At 36.8% G+C, this 21,750-nt stretch overlaps 1 protein-coding gene across 7 annotated transcripts in view; it reads right to left on the bottom strand.

Annotated features, from left to right (window-relative positions):
• GABRG3 (gamma-aminobutyric acid type A receptor subunit gamma3) overlaps positions 1-21,750 on the bottom strand; it is a 742,225-nt gene that overhangs the window by 79,672 nt on the left and 640,803 nt on the right. For 5 of the 7 annotated variants that reach the window (XM_078079001.1, XM_078079002.1, XM_078079005.1 and 2 more), the window contains exon 6: positions 12,476-12,613. The exons of 1 other annotated variant lie outside the window; for it this stretch is intronic. In XM_078079001.1, the coding sequence (XP_077935127.1) occupies positions 12,476-12,613 (138 nt within the window). Of the gene's footprint in view, positions 1-9,474; positions 9,545-12,475; positions 12,614-21,750 lie in introns of all 7 variants that reach the window. One more of the 7 variants, XM_078079006.1, reaches the window with a different exon arrangement.

The following is a 21,750-nucleotide window of genomic DNA, read 5'->3' as shown; positions in this document are numbered from 1 at the left end:
TGAAATTAGGCCAATTAATAACCCTACAGTGGCTTCTAACAGTTAAGGTGAAAAGAAGAGTCATACATCTCTCACTTGAAATCAAAAGCTAGAAATGATTAAGCTTAGCAAGGAAAGCATGTCAAAAGCTGAGATAAACCAAAAACTAGGCCTCTTATGCCAGTTATCCAGGTTGTGAATACAGAGGAAAAGTTTTTAAGGAAATTAAAAGTGCTACTCCAGCGAAGAGAGAAATGATAAGAAAGTGAAACAGCCTTATTGCTGATATGAAGAAAGTTTTAGTGGTCTTCATAGAAGATCAAAACAGCTACAACTTTCCCTTAAGCCAAAACTTAGTGCAGAGCAAAACTTTTTTCTCTTCTTTTTTTTTTAAATTTTATTGTATTATGTTAATCACCATACATCATTAGTTTTTGATGTAGTGTTCCATGATTCATTGTTTGCATATAACACCCAGTGCTCCATGCAGAACGTGCCCTCTTTAATACCCATCACCAGGCTAACCCACCCCCCCAACCTCCCTCCCATCTAGAACCCTCAGTTTGTTTCTCAGAGTCCATAGTTTCTCATGGTTCTTCTCCCCCTCCGATTTCCCCCCCTTCATTTTTCCCTTCCTGCTATCTTCTTCTTCTTCTTCTTTTTTTTTTAACATATAATGTATTATTTGTTTCAGAGGTTTTGATGCTATGAGGGCCGAGAGAGGTTAGGAAGCTGCAAAAGAAAAGTCTGAAGCTATCAGTGGTTGGTTTATGAGGTTTAAGAAAAAGAAGCAGGGTTCCTGGGTGGCTCAGTCATTAAGCGTCTGCCTTCGGCTCAGGTCATGATCTCAGGGTCCTGGGATCGAGCCCCGCATCAGGCTCCCTGTTCGGCAGGAAGCTTGCCTCTCCCTCTCCCACTCCCCCTGCTTGTGTTCCTTCTCTCACTCTCTGTCAAATAAATAAATAAATAAATAAATAAATAAATAAATAAATAAATAAATAAAATAAGAAAAAGAAGCCATCTCCATAATGTAAAAGTGCAATGTGAAGCAGCATGTGCTGATGCAGAAGTTGCAGTAAGTTATCCAGAAGAGCTGGCTAAGATAATTAATGAAGGTGGCTACACTAAGCAATAGATTTTCAATGCAGATGAAAAAGGCTTATAGTGGGTTATGATATTGTCTAGGACTTTCATAGCTAGAGAGGTGAAGTCAATGTATGGCTTCAAAGCTTCAAAGGATAGGCTGACTCTCTTGCTAGAGGCTAATGCAGCTGGTGATTTTAAGTTGAAGCCAATGCACATTTACTATTCTAAAAATCTTGGGGCCCCTAAGAATTATGCTAAATAGGGGTATCTAGGTGGCTCAGTTGGTTAAGTATCCAACTCTTGATTTGGGCTCAGGTCATGATCATGGGGTCATGAGATCAAGCCCCATGTTGGGCTCCACACTCAGCAACGAGTCTGCTTGAGATTCTCCCTCTCCCTCTGCTCCTTGCCCTGCTCTTTTGCTCTTAAATAAATAAATAAGTCAATAATAAGTATCTTTAAAGAAAAATAATTATGCTAAATCTACTCTACCTGTGCTCTATAAATGGAATAACAAAGTCTAGGTAATAGCACATCTGTTTACAAAATGGTTAATGAATATTTTAAGCTCACTGTTGAGACCTACTGCTCAGAAAATTTTTTTTTCCAAAATAATACTGCTCATTGACAATGCACCTGGTCACCCAAGAGCTCTGATAGAGATGTATGAAATTAGTATTGTTTTCATGTCTACTAATGTAACATCCATTGTGCAGCCCATGTAGAGGAAATTGTAAGAGAACTAGAATTAGAAGTGGAGGCTGAAGATGTGACTGAATTGCTACAATCTTATGATAAAATTTTAATGGATGAGGAGTTGCTTCTTGTGGATGAGCAAGGGAAAAGTGGTTTTCTTGAGATGGAATCTACTCCCAGGAAAGATGCTGTGAAGATTGATGAAATGACAACAAAAGATTTAGGATGTTACATACACTCAGTTGATAAAATAGTGACAGGGTTTTTAGAGGATTGACTTCAATTTTCAAAGACATTCTATTGTGGAAAATACATTATCAAAGGGCATCACATGCTGCAGAGAAATTGTTTGTGAAAGGAAGAGTCAATTGATGTGGCAAACTTCATTGTTTTCTTGTTTTAAGAAATTGCCACAGCCACCCAACCTTCAGCAACTACCACCCTGGTCAGTCAGCAGTCATCAACATCAAGGTATGACCTTCCACCAACAAAAAGATTATGACTTGCTGAAAGCTCAGATGAGAGCATTTTTTGGCAATAACGTATTTTTAAAATTAAGATATGTACATTATTTTCTTAAACACACTGCTATCCCACACTTAATAGACTATAGTACAGTATAAACATAACTTTTATATGCACTGAGGAACCCAAAAATTTATGATATTTGCTTTATTGTGGTGGTCTAGAACCAAACCAGCAATATCTATGAGGTATGTCTGTAGATATATTTCTTATTATAATTGGTAGACTTTATGTATTTAGATATAAAGTTTCTTTTTTTTTGCTGTAGTGTTCCATGATTCATTGTTTGCGTATAACACCCAGTGCTCCATTCAGTACGCTCCCTCTTTAATACCCCTCACCAGGCTAACCCATCCCCCCACCCTCCTCCCCTCTAGAACCCTCAGTTTGTTTCTCAGAGTCCATAGTCTCTCACAGTTTGTCTCCCCCTCCGATCTTCCCCCCTTCATTTTTCCCTTCCTACTGTCTTCTTTTTTTTTTTTTTTTTTAACATATAATGTATTATTTGTTTCAGAGGTACAGGTCTGTGATTCATCAGTCTTACACAATTCACAGCACTCACCAGAGCACATACCTTCCCCAAAGTTTATCACCTAGCCACCCCATCCCCCCCACCCCCCACCACTCCAGCAATCCTCAGTTTGTTTCCTGAGATTAAGAATTCCTCGTATCAGTGAGATCATATGATACATGTCTTTCTCTGATTGACTTATTTCACTCAGCATAATACCCTCCAGTTTCATCCACATCATTGCAAATGGCAAGATCTCATTCCTTTTGATGGTTGCATAATATTCCATTGTATATATATACCACATCTTCTTTATCCATTCTAGATATAAAGTTTCTGGTTTTAATTTTGCAAGGTGGCGTTTGGCTAATACAAAGGAAAAGATTTTCTGCAACCATCCTCAGAGGAATAGCTGAAGAAGGCATAAACACTATATAAAGAATGTTCAAAAACATCAGTAACATAAGAAATACAGCACACTGTTGAGTCAGTCAGAAATCATAGTAGGAGATTATTCTTCACTGGTTTTGCTGTCACAGGAATGCAATTTTTATCCACCAGCTATAATCTAGTCTAGTCCACCCAGTGCATGCCAACCTTCACTATCATCAGAATCACTGGGGGGGGGGGGGTATGAAATGTAGAGTCCTGGGATCCTTCCCAAAAGGTTCTGATCTAAAAGGTTTGGGGTGAGGCCCAGGAATCACAATTTCTGACCACCTACTAGGTGATGCAAAGGCTGCCCATTAACAGGTCACATACATGCTAGCAGTGCTGGCCCATGGCCTATTTTCTTCACAGTCAATGCAAACAGTCCACTGGGAGGGAACACTTATCCTTAAGGGAATCCAAGTATAAAGAATGTGTTTGGGACAAAGAGAAAATCTCATTTCCAAATACAATTGAAACACAAATCCTCATAGTATGTGATACTTTCTAGGTTACTGTTATGGGTTGAATTGTGTCCCCCAAAAGGTATTATAGTCCTAACACACAGTACCTCAGAATGTGACCTTACTTGGAAATATAGTCATTGCAGATGTAGTTAGTTAAGATGAGGTCAAACTGGAGTATGGTGGACTTCTGATCCAGTATGACTGGTATTCTTATATGAAAGGGGAAATTTGAACACAGAGGCAGACATGCACAGAGTGAAGATGACATGAAGACACAGAGACAATGTCATTTACAAGCCGGGGGGAGAGGGGTTGGCTAGGACAGATCCTTCTTTACAGTCCTCAGAAGGAACCCTGGTGACGCCTTGAATTTGGACTTACCACCTCCAGAACTGTGAACAACCATTCCATGCTACTGTTACCACAGCCCCAGGAAACAAATACAGTCACTCATGCTCTGAAATGGTGTTTGCAAAATTTAGATAAGCATATTTATTATTTTATATCAAAGTCTGAGAGCAATATAAATAATATTTTTTATATTCTTGTTAACAGAGAAAAGTAGGACCAGTCAGATAAAAGTGGCTGTCCAGAGTCACACCCAAAGGATGTTGGGGTTAGTGAAGATTGTGCTTACATAGGTTCTGTGATGATGTGAGGCAATAATGAAGACAGTCCACCTCAAAGTACCTGGTGTTGGCAACACACCTAGAGACTGGACACCTGGCCTTATGATTGAGAGGTTTTGCAATGTTTTTCTATTTCACAGATAAGTTCCATAGATTTATTTATACATATTTAAAAACATGGAATAATAATATCCATCCTCTTCAAACTTCACAATGATTCTGGGAACCAGTTAGATAGATAATGCTCCAAATGCCTTCATCTTCTTGGATAAAAGAGATGTGTAATTCTATATTATTGTCATCATTATTTTGAGATAGGAGATTGAAAACAAGAAATGACATTTGTATATAAAAAGACATTTATCTAACAGGGATCCACTAAAATGCCATCAGAGCACTGTGAGTGATCCTCCATGTTGCAAAATTCCAGACACACTTAGCCACACAACTGTGTTTCATGAATATTCATTAAACTGTCTTAATTGTTGACACTTAAACTCATGCTGGATTTGGCCAGAAAAACACATACAAAACAGCACACTGTGGTGGGCAGGTACAGCATGTTTTCTCATCCTTGGGGGTTCTAGCTACCACACACCCATCTCACATTATCTTCAGTCCATAGAAATTTTGCACAGTTATATATGAGAAAAGTTCCTTCCCTGCTGCAGTTTCTTGCAAACCTTAATTGTAAATAAAGGTTTAAATTTCTCTCCTCAAATTGGGTGTTAGAGTAATGAATAAATGAGTGGTTGTAATATATCAATCAATCAATCTATCTATCTACCTATCTATCATCTATCTTTAAAAAAAAATTATGAAGAAGCTGATCAGTGCAGCAAAGCTGGACACTTATCATGATGCTGCTTTAGGACTTTGAGGGGCTCATAGTAACTCCTTTTCATATCCATTAGGTTGGATATGAATCCCAATAACCTTGAGTTTCTACACAAAGAAGAATATGCCACCTGGGAATTCCCTCAGTAGGAAGTGGGGTATCAGGTCAGATCTCTCCCCAGACTGCAATGTATATTTGTAAGACCATTCTGGGGATCTTAGAAAGATGATGTGAAACTAAGAATAGTGTGAGGAGACACTGCATAACATGAAACCCACCTGAATTATCAACATACTCTTAAAGAGTATAAAAGCCTAATATTTTTGATCAGTAGATAAACTTCTACAGGAGCAGATTTTTTGTTTGTTTTTGCTTTTGTTTTCATACTTGGAGACACTACAACACAAGAATGTGATTGCCAAATAAAGAAATACCTAAGAGAAATATTTTTTATCTTATTTTGTAAACACTCATTCTACTAATGAATTGATTTCCTGGTTCACATAATCTGGATTCTGCCCATAATCAGCAACAATCTCTGAGGATTGTATTGATGCTGTGATTAATGCTCATCAATGGCTAAACGTGCAAGTAAGATTATCAATTAGTAAACATATGAATTGGAATATTTTTTACATGTAAAGAGTGTTCTTGTAATTATGTAATTATACAAAAGATTGACTATGGTTACAAAACTTTTTAAAAGTGTGAACTCAGATTTATTCTAATTTTCTTATGGACCACAGTATTGGTAAAAATAAATAATCTTACTTGAGGAAATTAGTATTCCCCATGATAAAAATTTAAATGAGAAATAAATTTGCAAGCTTCTCTGTGGCAGAAAGCATTTCTTCTTTTCCTCTCTCAGAATACATGTGAGCGGCACATGTGAATATTCCATATTTGTCCAAGGAAAAAGCTCAATTATTGACTAGTATGTTGATTTTGTGAGGCTATCTTTTTTTTTTTTTTTTGCATTTTTCCCTCAGTGATGACATTTAGTACTCAACCTATCTTCTAAATCCAAAAAAACAATATTATTATACACAAATGAAATGCCCTAAGTGATGTTTTGCCGACTAATAATGCTATCCAGGAAGTTGTGAAGTTGTTGGATATTCCATGAAAAAAAAAAAGTATTTTATGGTATAATGCATCTGAAAAGTTCAGGATTATACACAGACTAATTTATTTAAAACAATTCTTCTTTGTGTTTAGACATATTGGACATCTTCAGGAAGAGAATGCAATATGCAGTGTTTCTGTGTTTCCTAATTTATTGCTGCAGTTAGGAAACACTTTCACTAACACTGATGTTGGTATTTTGTACTATACTGGTGACCCATAGAAAATGGTGGGGAGAGGGGCGCCTGGGTGGCTCAGTCATTAAGCATCTGCCTTTGGCTCAGGTCATGATCTCAGGGTCTTGGGATTGGGCCCTGCATTGGGCTCCATACTCCGCAGGAAGCCTGCTTCTCCTTATCCCACTCCCCCAGCTTGTGTTTCCTCTCTAGCTGTGTCTCTCTGTGTCAAATAAATAAATAAAACCTTAAAAAAAAAAAAAAAGAAAATGGTGGGGAGATACTGAGACACCTGGCCACATGTGAAATGCCAGCAATAAGCTCTTCCTTCACCTCTGTGCTCCTGCAGCAATTGGTGGGACACATTTATTTATATTGACACATCTCTCACTAAATTCTAAATCCTTATGGTCATTGCTAGCCTGAAGACTCCTTAAGATCAAGCAGTGTCCAGCACATTTTAGCTTCTCCAGAAACCCTTTTGCAACTAAAAGAGTTAATAGATGATTGAATCTAAGAATAGTAGTTGAAAATACTTTTAAGAGCATAGCAAAATTTGTATAAAAATATTCAAGAAATCAGCTCATGAACATTTCCACCACTTCCTAAATATTTTAGAATTTTCTATCACAATATTTTAACAGAAAAATCAATTTGCCTATATTTAACACCTCTTATGATTGTGTTAAATCATCCCATATCCATAAAGTTTGTCTTGAGTTCTATGGCAAGAGTAATTCGTATGGGCTTTGAAGTACTCCAGTTCCACCAATAACTTGCTTTGGGCACATTACTTTATCCTGATGAGTGTTGAGTTCCCTAACAGTAATAATGTGTGGGCATTGTGAAGTCTAAATGAGTTAATTCATACAAAACATTTAAAATAATAACTGGCATATTATATATTAGCTGGCATTATTACAGTCAAGGTCATCCAGCTCATTGTGCTGTATCTGAGATTGCCCAATTACCAAACTGCTTTACAGATCTTTGGGGAAAATGTTTTACTCACAGTCTTACAGCCAGATGCCAGAATTAATACTGCACCAAGGAATCTCTCTGAAAGTGCAGGTGAAATCCAACAGCTGTATTCCCTTCAGGCAAAGAACTTCACAGGCTGGGACAATCAGGGAGGGATCCAATCTCAGGCAGGTATTATTCCAGAAGCTACTTGATCTAGATCTGTTCTTATGGGTATCACCCTCCGGTTGTGACTAGTTATAGACACCCCTCCAGCATGATTCTACTACAGAAACATGGACATCAACTTGTTCAGCCCCCATTTCACAGATAAGCCTACTAGATTTGGAGTCATATCTGCCATTGGGGACTCTTAATGAGAATTTTCCTCCAGAATATCTGAGTCAGCCTCACGATTCCCTCCAACACATGTCCAATCCTGTTTGACCAATGTGATCACATATTGCCCCTATATGCCTTACTTCATTCCCCTTTGTTTTTAATGTATGTGTCTTATCTCATATATACATCACTTACTAGACTTGTTCATTTTACTGACAGAAAGTCTTTTAAATATAATACTTTTCCTTTGTATTGCCTCTTTCTGAGTCAACACTCATGATTTCTCGTCTAGACTCACAAATTCCTCCTAACTTATCTCCTTGACTCAAATATTTTCCTTTATAATTTATTTAGGAGAGTATCCCTAGGAGCCAAGCATAGTCTACATGTTCCATATAATTAGTTAACAACATAGATAATAACCCCTTCATGTAACACAGCAAAATAAGATGAACATAATAAATACATAACTTATATGATAGATTATATCAACTAGTGAAGGCAGAGATTGCTCATAGGGTAGGATTCAATGAGAAGATGATTTTTGAGCACAGACTTACAGAACATAGGGAGTTAGTCATGCAGACACCCTAATGAAAGGTATCTAAGCATAGAACCGTCAGTCAAAAGTCAAATGGTGAGAACACGCTTGATACAGTGGGAGCAGTCAGAAGGAGTGCTTGGGTGAGATGTGGGGGGCAGGCCATCAGGAGGTAGATCATGTAGGGCTTGGTAGGCCATCATAAAGACTGACATTTGCTCTAAGCAAGAAGCGGAGTCATGAAACAGTTTTGAGCAGAGAAATGTTGACTTCAATAATGAAATATCACTTTGTTGTAGACCTTAGGTAGGCAAGTCTAGAATCAAAGAGGTAAATAAGGGGCTAATGCTATAACTGAGGAAAGGGATGATGATGACTCAAATCAGGATAGTAGCAATGGAATTGGTAGAAGCCATCAAATTTAGAATGTTTTGATGATATAATCAAAAGCATTTGCTGATATTTTGGATTTAATGTATAAAAGAGGGAAGAGTTGATGATCCTGGAGTCTGGGCCTGAGAAAATGAATGGATGGAGGGGCCACTATCTGGTAGGGAAAGACTACAGGTGGAATTGCCTGTGAGCATGAGTTTGGGACATGCTAAGTAGAAATAGTCTCCAAGACATCCCAGAGGAGATCATGAACAAGCGTTTGGGTCTACGAGGCTGGAATTTATGAGATGTTTGATCTAGGAGCTGGAGATATAAATTTTGGAGTTAATACCACAGAAGCCTGGATGAGACTCACAAAGGAGTGAGTATAGATAGAAGACGGAGTCCTGGGGCACTCACAAATGAATAGAAGGTGGAGAAGATGGAGGTCCAACACAAAAATGCAGAAGAAACATCAGAAGGAGGAGGACCAAGTGAGGAGTATCCTGAGAGCCAAAGGAAGAGGAGTCATGGTGAAAGAAGGTTTAGCATTGTAGAGGTCGCTGGTGACCTTCCTAAGAACAGTGCTGGTGGAGAAGTGAAAAGGAAAGCCTGGCTGGGATGGGCTCAAGAGAATGGCATGGAGGTACTGGGTCAGTGAGATCCAATGACTCTTTAGAAGAGTTTGCTGTGAAGGGCACAAATAAGGAATTATCTTATGGAGGAAAGAGGATTGGAATAACATTGTGTTGGGCACCTTCTGTTGTGCCTCCATACCTACTTTCTACTCTTTTTTACCTGCTTTATGCCCAGGAGGCTTCTGCTTGGGGCACACCATATAAGTTCCCTGAGCCTCGGCTTCTGGCCACTGGGGAGAAGGAACAGATAATGTGAGGTAAAGAGGTTAAGCCATGTATCCTTAGGCTTCTTTCCTGCCTCCGTGCTGCAGGTTGGCTGGATTCTCTGCTGAAAGTGACACCAGCTGTCACGCAGCCGTCTCACTTCTACTATTTCTCCAGATTCCAGTAACCATTCCCACTTCTTGCCTTTTTTTTTTAAATTTTTTTTTTTATTTATTCATGAGAGACAGAGAGAGAGAGAGAGGCAGAGGGAGAAGCAGGCTCCCCGCTGAGCAGGGAGCCCAATGCAGGACTCAATCCCAGGACCCTGAGATCATGACCTGAGCCGAAGGCAGACGCTTAACCATCTGAGCCACCCAGGCGTCCCCCCACTTCTTGCCTCTTTAGCTAGGTGGTAAAAGCTTCCCAATGCCACTAGTTTGAGATTACTGCAATATGTCTATATTAGCTTCCTATTGCTATTGTAACAAATGATCACAAACAGTGGCTTGAAACAATAAAACTTTGTTATGTTACAGTTCTTCAGGTTAGAAGTCTGACACATATCTTGTTTGGCTAAAATTAAGATATCAGTAGGGCCATAGTCCCTTCTAGAGGTTCTAGAATTAATTTCCTTGCTCTTTCCAGCTTCTACAACTACCCACTTGCCTAGGCTGGTGGCCCCTTCCTCCATCTTCAAATCCAGCAAAGTTGCACCTCTCTGTGAGTTTCTTCCACAGTCACATTTCCTTCTGACTCTCTTCTGCCTCCCTCTTCCACATTGAACCCACCTCAATAATCCAGAATAATCTCTCCATCTGAAAGTCAGTTGACTACCAACCTTAATTCCATCTGCTACCTTAATTCTCCTTTATCATGTAACACGATGTACTCACAGGTTCTGGGAATTAGAAAATGGAAATCTTTGGGAGCCATTTTTCCGCCTACCACAATGCCTTATTGCAATAAGTCCTAAGCCATGCCAGCAAGATTGTACATAGTTTCTTCCCTTCATTAACTTCTTCTAATAACCCAGTTTGTGTGGGTCACTTATTGCATGCTGGAGACTAACTTAAACAATTTAAAAAAAAATATGTTAGTGAAATAAAAGCTTATTTTTAAGTAGATGATAGTAACAACTTTACTCTCTACTGGAGTAGAGAGTTAAAAAAAAAAAATTGGTGTGAGTAAGAGGGAGATGTGCTGGAGCCATCTCTTGTGTAGGGGAAAGAACAGGATCTGGTGTACATGTGGATAAGCAATGGGAGCTCATCTGCAACACTATGAGGGAGTAGTTGCAATAGGTGGACAAAGATGCTGGACATTGTCTAATTTCCTCAAGATTCTAGGAACAGTGAGGAACAAGATCACTGTTGGAAAATAAAGAAGGTGTTGCTGTCAGAAGTTGGGACCAAGAACAAAATAGGAACCCCATCTAGGAAAGTGAAAGAATAAACAGACTAGAGTTTGCATTTTAATGGAGGTGATATTATTCCTATGGGAGTGAAAATTCTTTTTTGGGGGGAGAGGCGATAAATCATTGATATTGCTATGTGTAGCCCTCCAAAAGGCCATAATATATGAAAAGATATACAAGCATATCTGTAGTATCAATATTTATAAGGGAGGCAATTAAAAATACCTAAAAAGACTCCTTAGGAGAGGTGATAATGAATAAAAGATTGAGAAACACGGGACCAGCACATACTATGATACTATAACCTTAAAACTCTCTTGAAATTCATGGACAACAACTTCAAAAGACAGCAGTTATGGAAATAATGTGCTTTATTTATTATTATCCCCCCCCCCGCCCCAAAATGCTGCTTGGTTGTGGTGTGGAGTGGGTGGAGTTCTGGATTTCACTATGGTTGGGTGTGTGCAAGAAAAGAGGAAAGGGAACTGAGGGAGTGTGCAAAACAGTGACTGTAATGATTTCTCCAGGGTTTTCCACTGGGGAAATAAGATAAAAAGCATTCTGGGCTGCTAAAGACAGACATGGGAGGATGCTGACCACCTTGGGCCCATGAGAAGTTTAGAAATGAAGAGTGAAAATCCATACATCTCACTCCCATCTTCAAAGAGCTTCTGATTAGCTAGAAGCAAGTGAGTTTAATTTTTTTAATATAGATTAATTTCTTTAGAATATATTTTTTGCTTATTTTCTAAAGGAGAGGGAACATCTCTTTTTATCTAATTACAAACTTTATACTATGCATATAATGGTCATTTAATAAAATCAAATTGGTGGATAATTATTGTGTTCAATATGTTGGAAAAGAAATATAAAGCTCAAAATAAGGTTTAGAGTAAAGGAAAGGAAGAAGCTAGAATTAAAACTCAAAGGACATTTGACAGCAGCTTCTTTTATGTGTAGATTCTCAATAATGTTTTATTCTTATTATGTATGTGGAAAGCTGTAGAACTCTCATCATTAGTAAAATCAGTTTATGTAAATATGGTCAATAGTGGGAATCCTAGTTAAGTTTGAAGACATGTTGCAAACAATATTGATTAAAAAATATGAGACAATTCTCATGATCCTTTTTCCATCCCAATAAAACATTAAAAAATATTTTCACTGGGGCACCTGGGTGGCTCAGTTGGTTAAACTACTGCCTTCGGCTCAGGACATGATCCTGGAGTCCTGGGATCGAGTCCCGCATCAGGCTCCCTGCTCAGCAGGGAGTCTGCTTCTCCCTCTGACCCTCCCCCCTCTCATGCTCTCTCTCTCTCATTCTCTTTCTCAAATACATAAATAAAATCTTAAAAAAAATATTTTCACTATTGAATCAGTTGTTTGTCTCAATTATCACTGAGGTATATAATTGCCTTAATATAATTAGTTAAAATATACACATGATGTAATTCTACATTAAAGGCATGATTATGCCTCAGGCATCAGAGGAAAAAAGTCAGATTTTTTTTTGATAGTTATGCTTCCTTAAATTAATTCCTACCTGCAGATGTTGTTACAATTTCTGTCGTGTTTCTGAGGCCCATAAAGTCAAACTGATAAAGCCTCCAGGATTTCTGATCAGCTGCCTCAACTGAATTTTTTCTCCATCTGTAAATCATCTCTTCTTTGGGGTAGCCATCTGAAAATACAGAATAAATATTAACACTTGAAGACATAGGTTTATAAAATATAAAAGTCAAAATTATCATTCTGATCATTTAACAGAAGTTAAAATTTTAGGCCATATTTGTTTTTGTTCTCAAAAATTTCCTCAAAGACACTAAAACTCAAAAATTAATGGGTAAAGGCCACTCAACCGAGAGTTCTTGCTGCAGATCTTCATCAGCAAGATGTTCCCAGCCACAAGCCTCATCATTGTGTGGACACAGCATATAAAGGGGCTACTGTCTTTATTTCTTTAACCTTGGAGAGCCACTTTTAGTCACCATAGGCTGTGGTCAACTTTCAAAGTGTGGAGATGCTGCTCAGAACTTGTTTCCAGACTCTGAGATCTAACTACCTGGCCTATGCCCATCACACCTTCACCCTTCCCCGGAACTTAATCCTTTCAGATCTCAGGAAAGACAAATTTAATAAGGCAATCACTCCAAATAAGTCAATCAGAGAAAGACATGTATCATATGACCTCACTGATATGAGGAATTCTTAATCTCAGGAAACAAACTGAGGGTTGCTGGAGTGGGGGGTGGGGTGGGAGGGATGGGGTGACTGGGTGATGGACACTGGGGAGGGTATGTATTCTGGTAAGCGCTGTGAATTGTGCAAGACTGTTGAATCTCAGATCTGTACCTCTGAAACAAATAATGCAATATATGTTAAGAAAGAAAAAAAGAAGAAGAATGTAGCAGGAGGGGAAGAATGAAGGGGGGGAAATCGGAGGGGGAGAAGAACCATGAGAGATGATGGACTCTGAAAAACAAACTGAGGGTTCTAGAGGGGAGGGGGGTGGTAGGATGGGTTAGCCTGGTGATGGGTATTAAAGAGGGCACATTCTGCATGGAGCACTGGGTGTTATGCACAAACAATGAATCATGGAACACTACATCAAAAACTAATGATGTAATGTATGGTGATTAACATAACAATAAAAATTAAAATTAAAAAAAAATAAGGCAATCACTCCAGGATTCCAGAGGTCAACTGACTCTCAGTCCTGCTCTGACATCAGTCTCCAGTTCTGATCAGTGAACTTTGACCATTATTAGACACCAGTGCTTATCTTATTCATTCATTACTCCAGGAAGCAAGATGCTGGTGTGTTTCTGCTGCTTTAAGCCTAGTGTGGTAACCTGCCCAGAGCCAGGTGTCATGGACAGGTGTTATTACTAGGGCTGCTTGCGCTCCCTGACCCAAGCCAGAGATTGTCCCTGTGACTGCTTCTCGACTCCTGGATCTCCACTTCTGAATATCACTTGGGCAATGCTTGTTTTCTAGAGTACCTGTCTCCAGGCTCTGTGGCAAGGTCTGCTCCTTGGGGCATGCTTCACCTAAGAGCAGGTCTAGAGCCCATGTTGTCACTCAACACATGACTGCATTGGTATTATTAGCCCTTCACTGATTAATATAGACACCAATGGCAAGACTGTGGTAGGAGGAAATATATGCACTCCCATCCTGAATATGCAAAACACCTTACTGATACACACATACTTATACAAACATATTAATAAAGTGGTTGGAAATTTCTAACTAGACATTGCAAAGATCAGTTTGTAAAACTCTTAAAGATAATATGACTTTCTGGTATTTCCCCTTTCTTCCCATCAGTGCTAGCTTGGCTCCCTCATTCAAAGACTAAAATAAAACACAGGTATGCCCCCTGCTTTCTGATTGTGTATTGTTCTGTGAAATTATTGTCACCATTGCTGGGATACTTGCTCTCTTTTAACTTGACAGTGTTCATATCAAGGCACTAAGACTCAGCCCCAGACATTTCTATGAAGTAACCAGACATTTTACTTGGTCATAAGCCACTGTCCTGCTTGCTTTATCTTCCTATTAGACTATCATAATCAGAAAAAGTACTTTATGCTGTAATTCTTTCTTTTAATTTGTTTTATTAAACAGCTTTATTGAGGTGCAATTCACATACATAACACATGCACAGTTCAGTGGTTTTTAGTATATTCTCGGAGTGGTGCAACTATTATCACAATGTAATTTTAGAATTAGATTTTAGAATATTTTCATCACCCCAAAATGAAACCGCAGACCCAGTAGCAGTCACTCCCTATTCCCCTTCCTTGCACACATTGCACACATCACCTGTCTCATCCAGTTCTTGGCATCCCTTAATATATTTTCTGTCTATAGATTTCCCTGTTCTGGACATTTCATATAAATGGGATCACACAACATGTTATCTTTTGAACTGATGTCCTTCACTTAGTGTAATGTATTCAACATTCACTCATATTGTAGCCCTTGTTAGTATTTCATCCTTATTTATTACCCAATAATAATATTGGAATAATAATTCACTACATGAATATACCATATTTTGCTTATCCATTTGTCTGTTGATAGGCAGTTTGAGTCCACTTCTATGCTTTCTATGAATAATGCTGTTATGAACTTTAGTGTTTTCTTTTTTAAATAAACAAGGACTTTGCATATCTTTATGATGAGAGGTAGTTTTGCAACTTGGAGCAAGGCCCCCACTGAATTAGGCTATTACCTTCCCACAGAAACTAGGAGATTGGGATATTATCTTTCTTGATTATATTTTAAAGAAATGGTTCCCAGACCTTAAGAAAGCCTTTAAAAAGATTTACATCTTGTTCAAAACAGAGTTCCCTTCCCTTAACCCAAACTTGTTTCTCCTCCATTTTTCTACCTAAGCAAATAGCAGTACCCACCTAATTGCTTAAGAGTTAAGAACACTTGTGTATGAGATTTTGTGCTGACATAGTTTTCAATTTGCTTGGGTATGTAAATAGGAGTGAAATTGTTGAGGAATAAGGTAACTCTATATTTAACATTTTTGAGAAACTGCTGGACTGTTTTTCAAGGCTATACCTTAAAATCCTACCAGCAATGTATGAGGGTTCCAATTTCTCCATATTCTCTCCAACATTTGCTAATATCTGTCTTTCTAATTGTAATAGTCATAGTGGGTGTCAAGTGATACCTTGCTGTTTAATTTGTGTTTCCCTAATGATTGATGATATAGAGCATCTTTTCATGGGTTTATTGGCCAATATATGTCTTCTTTGGTGGGATATCCAGATTTTTTGCTCATTTTTTAATTGTGTTATTTGTTTTCATATTCTTGAGTCTTAAGAGTTATCTGTATATTTTGGGTCTTTTATCAGGCATATGTTTTACAAATATTTTCTGCCATTCTATGGCTTATCTTTTGATTTTCCATTTTGAAGAGTTTTGCTAGTTATAGAATTATTGGTTGACAGTCTTTTTCCTTCAACATTTTGAAGCTGTTATCTGTCTTCTAATCTCCATGGTTTCTGATGAGAAATCATCAAGTTGACTCTGCTGTGGATAGGTGTGGATCTCTGAGTTCATTGGAGTTTGTTGAACTTCTTCTGGTTGTTATTTTTTCCAATAATTTTGGCCTTATTTCTCTGCTCTTCTCCTCTGGGACTTCCATTAAATGTATATTGGTAATTTTCACGATGTGCCACAGGTGTATGAGTTTCCTCACATTTTTCTCCATTCAGTCTTCATTTTGTTTCTCTTACTGGATAATCTTTACTGGCCTATCTTCAAGTCTGCTGATATTTTCTTCTGTCTCCTCAAAACTGTTGTTTGTAGCTGGCTAGTGACTTTTTAATTTCAGTCATTGTACTTTTCAACTCCAGAATTGCAATTAGTTTCTTTTCAATAATTTCTGTCTTTTTACAGATATTCTCTATTTAATGACACCTAGTTGTCAGACTTTCCTTGCCTTTAATTCATTGGACATTGGTTTATTTTAGTTCTTTCAATGTATGCAGAATAGCAGACTTAAATTCTGTCTAGTACATCCAACATCTGGGATTTTTCAAGGATTATTCTATTATTTCAAGGATTATTTCCATTGACAGTTTTTATTACTCTGTATGTGATGTTTCCTGTTTCTTTGCAGGTTTTGTAATTTTTCATTGGAAATCAGACATTTTAGATAATGTCTTGTGACAACTCCAGTATCAGAACCCTCTCTCCACTCGAGGTGGTGGTTGTTCCTGGATTTTTGGTTTTGTTCTTGTTTTTCTTCTTGTTGTTTATTTCTTTAGTGACTCTTCCAGGTTAATTTGTAAATCTGTATTCCCCACAGTGTGTAGCCACTGCGTTCCCTGCTAGCTTTTTGTTGTTGTTGATTTTATGTTCTCGTTTTCAAGCCTGGTCTCCTAGGGTTCACCTTTGGTTCATTATAATTTAGTGGTCAGCCAATGATCAGTCAGAATGTTTCCTTAAATGCCTTGCCTACCTCTGCCAAGGAGATCTGTGTGTGAAAGCATGTCTTCAAACTTTAAACAGTTTACGAGTCAGCCTTAGCTTTAATTTTCTGCTTGCACAATTCCTCAAAGCCAGAGGTGAGTAGTGGGCTTTCTCCTTTCTTAGGTCTTTCCTGGGCATGCACACAGCCCTGCACATGTGCACAACATTCTTATAGATCCCTAAGAATTTGCTGGAGCTTTTCAAAGTTCTCTGTATCTAGGTCTTGCTTTAATTTTTTTGGGTGGGGGGTGGTTTTTTCTTTGCACTAATTGATATCACAAACTTAGGCAGATGTAACATTGTCAGAAGATTTCCATTTTTTTCTATGATGCCCTGGTGATATGGCTTCTTAAATTTATTTTTTTAGCTGAGCTGAGCTCTGAGTCAAATCAAATGTCCACAACACTTTGGGAATGAAAATTTTCAAATACTGCTAGTTTTGACATAATATTGATGATGCTCTTGGTATAAAGTTCTTACCTCTCCATTCATTGTGAGCCTGCACATCTTGCACAACTACCACACTACTGAGCTGCAGGAGGCAGAAAGAAAGGGAATAGTCCCAAGCTGACATGTACAGGTGCTGCTGTCTTTTTGAGATTCAGAAGTTTCTCTTTGATAGACAATTTTCATTTTTTCTGTGACTTTGGTTAATTTATGGTGTTCTAAAATGGTTGATTTTAGTTGCTTTGCCAGTATTTTCACTGCTTCTGTGGGAAAGTGGTCACTGAGATCCTTACTCCACCACTCCGAAGTTGATCTCCCTATGCCATAATTCTAATAACAATAACAACAGCAACAAATGATGGTTTCTATTTATTGCACACCAGTAGGCTCAATAGGACTTTTACCTACATTTTCCATTTAATCTTATCCTGTTTTGGACTGATCTGAGCATTGTAATGTTAAATAACTTGCCCATCTTTGATGAAGCTGCAGAACAAACCCAGAGCCTTCTCTCAACTCCATGCTACTTGACTTCTCCTTTTACAAAACTTCCATTTTTATTTCTAATTCAGAAGGCCTCCCATTGTATCCTCCCTTCCACAAATAAATCAATACTAATGTGTTGATAAATTTATATGTAACACTTACAATAAAACATATTTACATTTAAATTAACCATAGTTTTCCAAAGATGCATGTAATAACTTGATATAATAATGGTAGTTGGGATTTCAGAGAGAAGGTAAAGTGGGAGGAAAATTTCAGTATCTTAAGTAGCCACTGAATTTTCTTCTATGCCTCCTCTTTCTACATATCATTGTCATCAATATCCTCACAACCGTGGTCATGGTCATCATCATTATCCCAGTGATCATCAACTTCCCCAATACCACCACCACCACCATCATCATATTGCTGTCACATATAACTGTAATTATGTGCCAAACAATGTTCTAAGGGTCAAGGGGCCCTTACTTGCAGGAACCCTCCCAAAGTCCTAGGCAGGGCATAGAAACTTTTGTTTTGGGATAATTTTGAATCATTTAGAGAAGGCCTCCCATTCCCATTTGTTTTCTCTCTCTTGGTATTTTTCTTGTATGTCTGACATACTGAACTTCAACAATTTTGTATTAGTAAATTCATCAATCATTTCTATATATATCTTTGTATTGATGTTTAAGTAATCCTTCCTTAAAATATATTCAGATAAGTATTTCCAAAATTTAATTATAATTATTTTATAGTTTTATTATTAATTTTATTTATTAGTTATTCTGAACTTATTTTGACCAAGTTCCTTCTACTTGGATGTCAGTTCTGTGTATGTGTACATTTGTGTACATGTATGTGTGTGTGTGCGATTTGTGTGTATATATGATATTCACTAATACTACTTGATGGCAATTTTTTAAAAAGAAACATGCCCTGTGGTTATGAAAATAAAGTTTTCATATCAACAAAGTTAATTCCTAATCTTGTCCATTAAACTGTCCAGCTGGCCTCATGTTATAAAGATTTTACTGAAGCTTGCATTAAGAGTCATGACCATGGCAGATATGCTTGCTCTCCAGGTTCAGTCCCTGGCTGCCATGATGGGAAAGACTCTCTTCAGGCCCTCTGTGTGTATCCTATAAAATAAAGTATTTTTTTTCTTTCTTTCTTTCTGTCTTTCTTTCTTTTCTTTTCTTTCTTCTTTCTTTCCTTTCTTCCTTTCTTCTTTCTTTCTTCTTTCCTTCTTTCTTTCTTTCTTTCTTTCTTTCTTTCCTTTCATTCTTTCTTTTTAAGATTTATTTAATTGTTTGGGAGAGAGAGAGAAAGTGCAGAAGGGAGGGGCAGAGGGAGAGAGAGAATCTCAAGCAGAGTCCGCACTGAGTGAAGAGCCTGAGGTGGGCCTGGATCTCACCACCCAGAGATCGTGACCTGAGCTGAATTCAAGAATCAGACACTTAACTGATTGAACCACCCAGGAGCTCCAAATAAAGTATTTTCTAATTTTTGAAGCTAGAAAACAATATTAAGAAAAATCTAAGACAAAGATTTTAATCTTCACAGGCTTTCTCTATTAACTGTTGCTTTGTTGTTTCATTAAAACAAAGATTTTTTTTCTTAACCATAAGTTCTTTCACATACATCATGAGATCTAGCCTAATACTTAAATTATCAGTTCAGGTATAATATTTTCTACAGTATCTTACAGAAATCAAAATCCTTGCCATAACCATATATTCCTTGGGAAACCAAATCTGATCAATCTAATTTATTTCTCACTTGACCTATTTGATCTGCTCATTGTGAAAACATGAAAATTATTTCTTTTTCCTCACTTCACAGTGAAATATATAAAATTAAGCTTTTGATTAAACAAACTGACCAATCAGTTTATTATATTGAATAGTTAACATATAAAATAAAAATATCAATGATTCTTGTACCAGATATTCATAACTTCAGTGGCTGGTCAAGTTTGTCATGAAGGTTATAGTTACTTCTAACACAGATTTAACAAACAACAATATTTCACAATTAGATAGCATTTTACCTGTAAAAGATTTTACTCTACTAGTTCTAATTTTCAAAAACATGAGTATTTTTCTCTTTTTCATAGTTTCAAATTTTCTTTCAAAACAATTTTCCATAGAAGGAAAAATGGAAGGTTGTAGAACGAGTGACTGTGTGAGAAAGCATCAGGCCAGATAGAAACACAGGGAGTCCTACCATACCTTTAATAATCAGATCTTGTTAGTGCTATTTAAGCCCATCTAGAGAGTAGAAAATGAAGGAAAACATCTTAGTTATTTTTATATAGTAAGTATAACAATGATATACAACCTGATAATGGATGCACAAGAAAAGCAAATCTCGCTTAACAAATACTGATGCAAAACCTCAAATAAATTATTAGTAAACAGTCTCAATCAGCATATTATTTTAAATACACATGACCTAATGAGATTAATGGGAAGAAAAGAGTGGAAATTCATGAATATAATCCATCTGATGTTCATCTCCATAGAAGGCAAAGACATCTGATAAAATGTAGCATGTATTTGTGTAAAAAATATTCAATAAAGGAGAACCTAAATGATATTTCATATATATGTATAAGCATATATACATATATGTGTATACATAGTGTGCACATATTACCAGAAGCCAATAACTTAATTAAAAGGAAAATAGTAGAAACTTTCCTTTTCTTTTAAAATGAGTAAATGTCTAAAAAAAAAAAAAAAAAAAAAAAGAGTAAATGTCTATTATCTTCACTATTATTTGTCATTGTATTGGATACATTAGCCAAAATATTTCTAGCAAAATAAATAAATAAAATAATAAAAGGCACACAAATTAGAAAGAAAAATATGGTTTTGCAACTAGAAGACACGGAAGACTTAATGGATAAATTAATACAAATGATTTTTTTTTAGCTATCATAAAATAACCAGTTATAACAACAAAAATGTGAAATTCTATAAGAGGCAGTCCACAAGTTATTACTGAGCCAAAAGTAAACCAAATAAATAAACACATGCCATGTTCTTGCATAGGGAGACTTAACAACGTAAGGGTGTTGATTTTACCCAAGTTAAATATATACATTTGATGTGATCTTGATTAAGAAGATCATTAGCTTCTTTTTTTTTTCCCTGTTTCCGGACAATTTGATTATTTATCAGTTTTACTTGAAAGAATAATTAAGTGAGAATTACCAGAAGAAATGCAATGAGGGGAACCAGTTTTTTTTTTTTTTTAGATTATTTAATATTATAAAGACTACACTAAACACAATTTTGCATTGGTACATAGCAGACCAAGGAACAAGATAGGTGAGATTCTCTTGGAATTAGTATATGATGAAGGCAGCAACTTAGATTAGAGGGAGGAAGGAGTTTATGATCTGTGGAACCCATATGAGAAAAATATAAATTGGATGCATTCTTATACCATACACCAGGATAAATTCAAAAAGGATCAGAGATCTAACTGTGGAAAAAAACAAAACAAAACAAGACAAAACAAAACAAAACAAAATAAAACAAAACCAAGCAAGTGCTAGCATAGAAATAGGAATGAATTCTTTTACAACTTTGGATTTTAAAAAAGTTTCCTAACAATCAAAATCCAAAAGCAATTAAAAAAACATATTTATAAAATTGGCAATATGAAAAAAAAAGATTTAACAATCTACAGCAAAAAGTATCCTTAAAGAAAGTAAAAACAACAAATGACAAATTGAGAAAAATATCGTTAATATATCAGAATAAAAGGACTAATTACACTGATAAAGAATTACATATAAAAATGAGAAAAAAATAAGACCAAAAATCCAATAGCAAAATCTATGAATAAACAGTTAACAATAAAAATGGACCA

Source organism: Halichoerus grypus, chromosome 8, assembly GCF_964656455.1.
Source record: "Halichoerus grypus chromosome 8, mHalGry1.hap1.1, whole genome shotgun sequence".
In the NCBI taxonomy this organism is placed as follows: Eukaryota; Metazoa; Chordata; class Mammalia; order Carnivora; family Phocidae; genus Halichoerus; species Halichoerus grypus.
The sequence above is the reverse complement of the archived record's forward strand: the minus strand, read 5'-3'. Positions and strand labels throughout refer to the sequence as shown.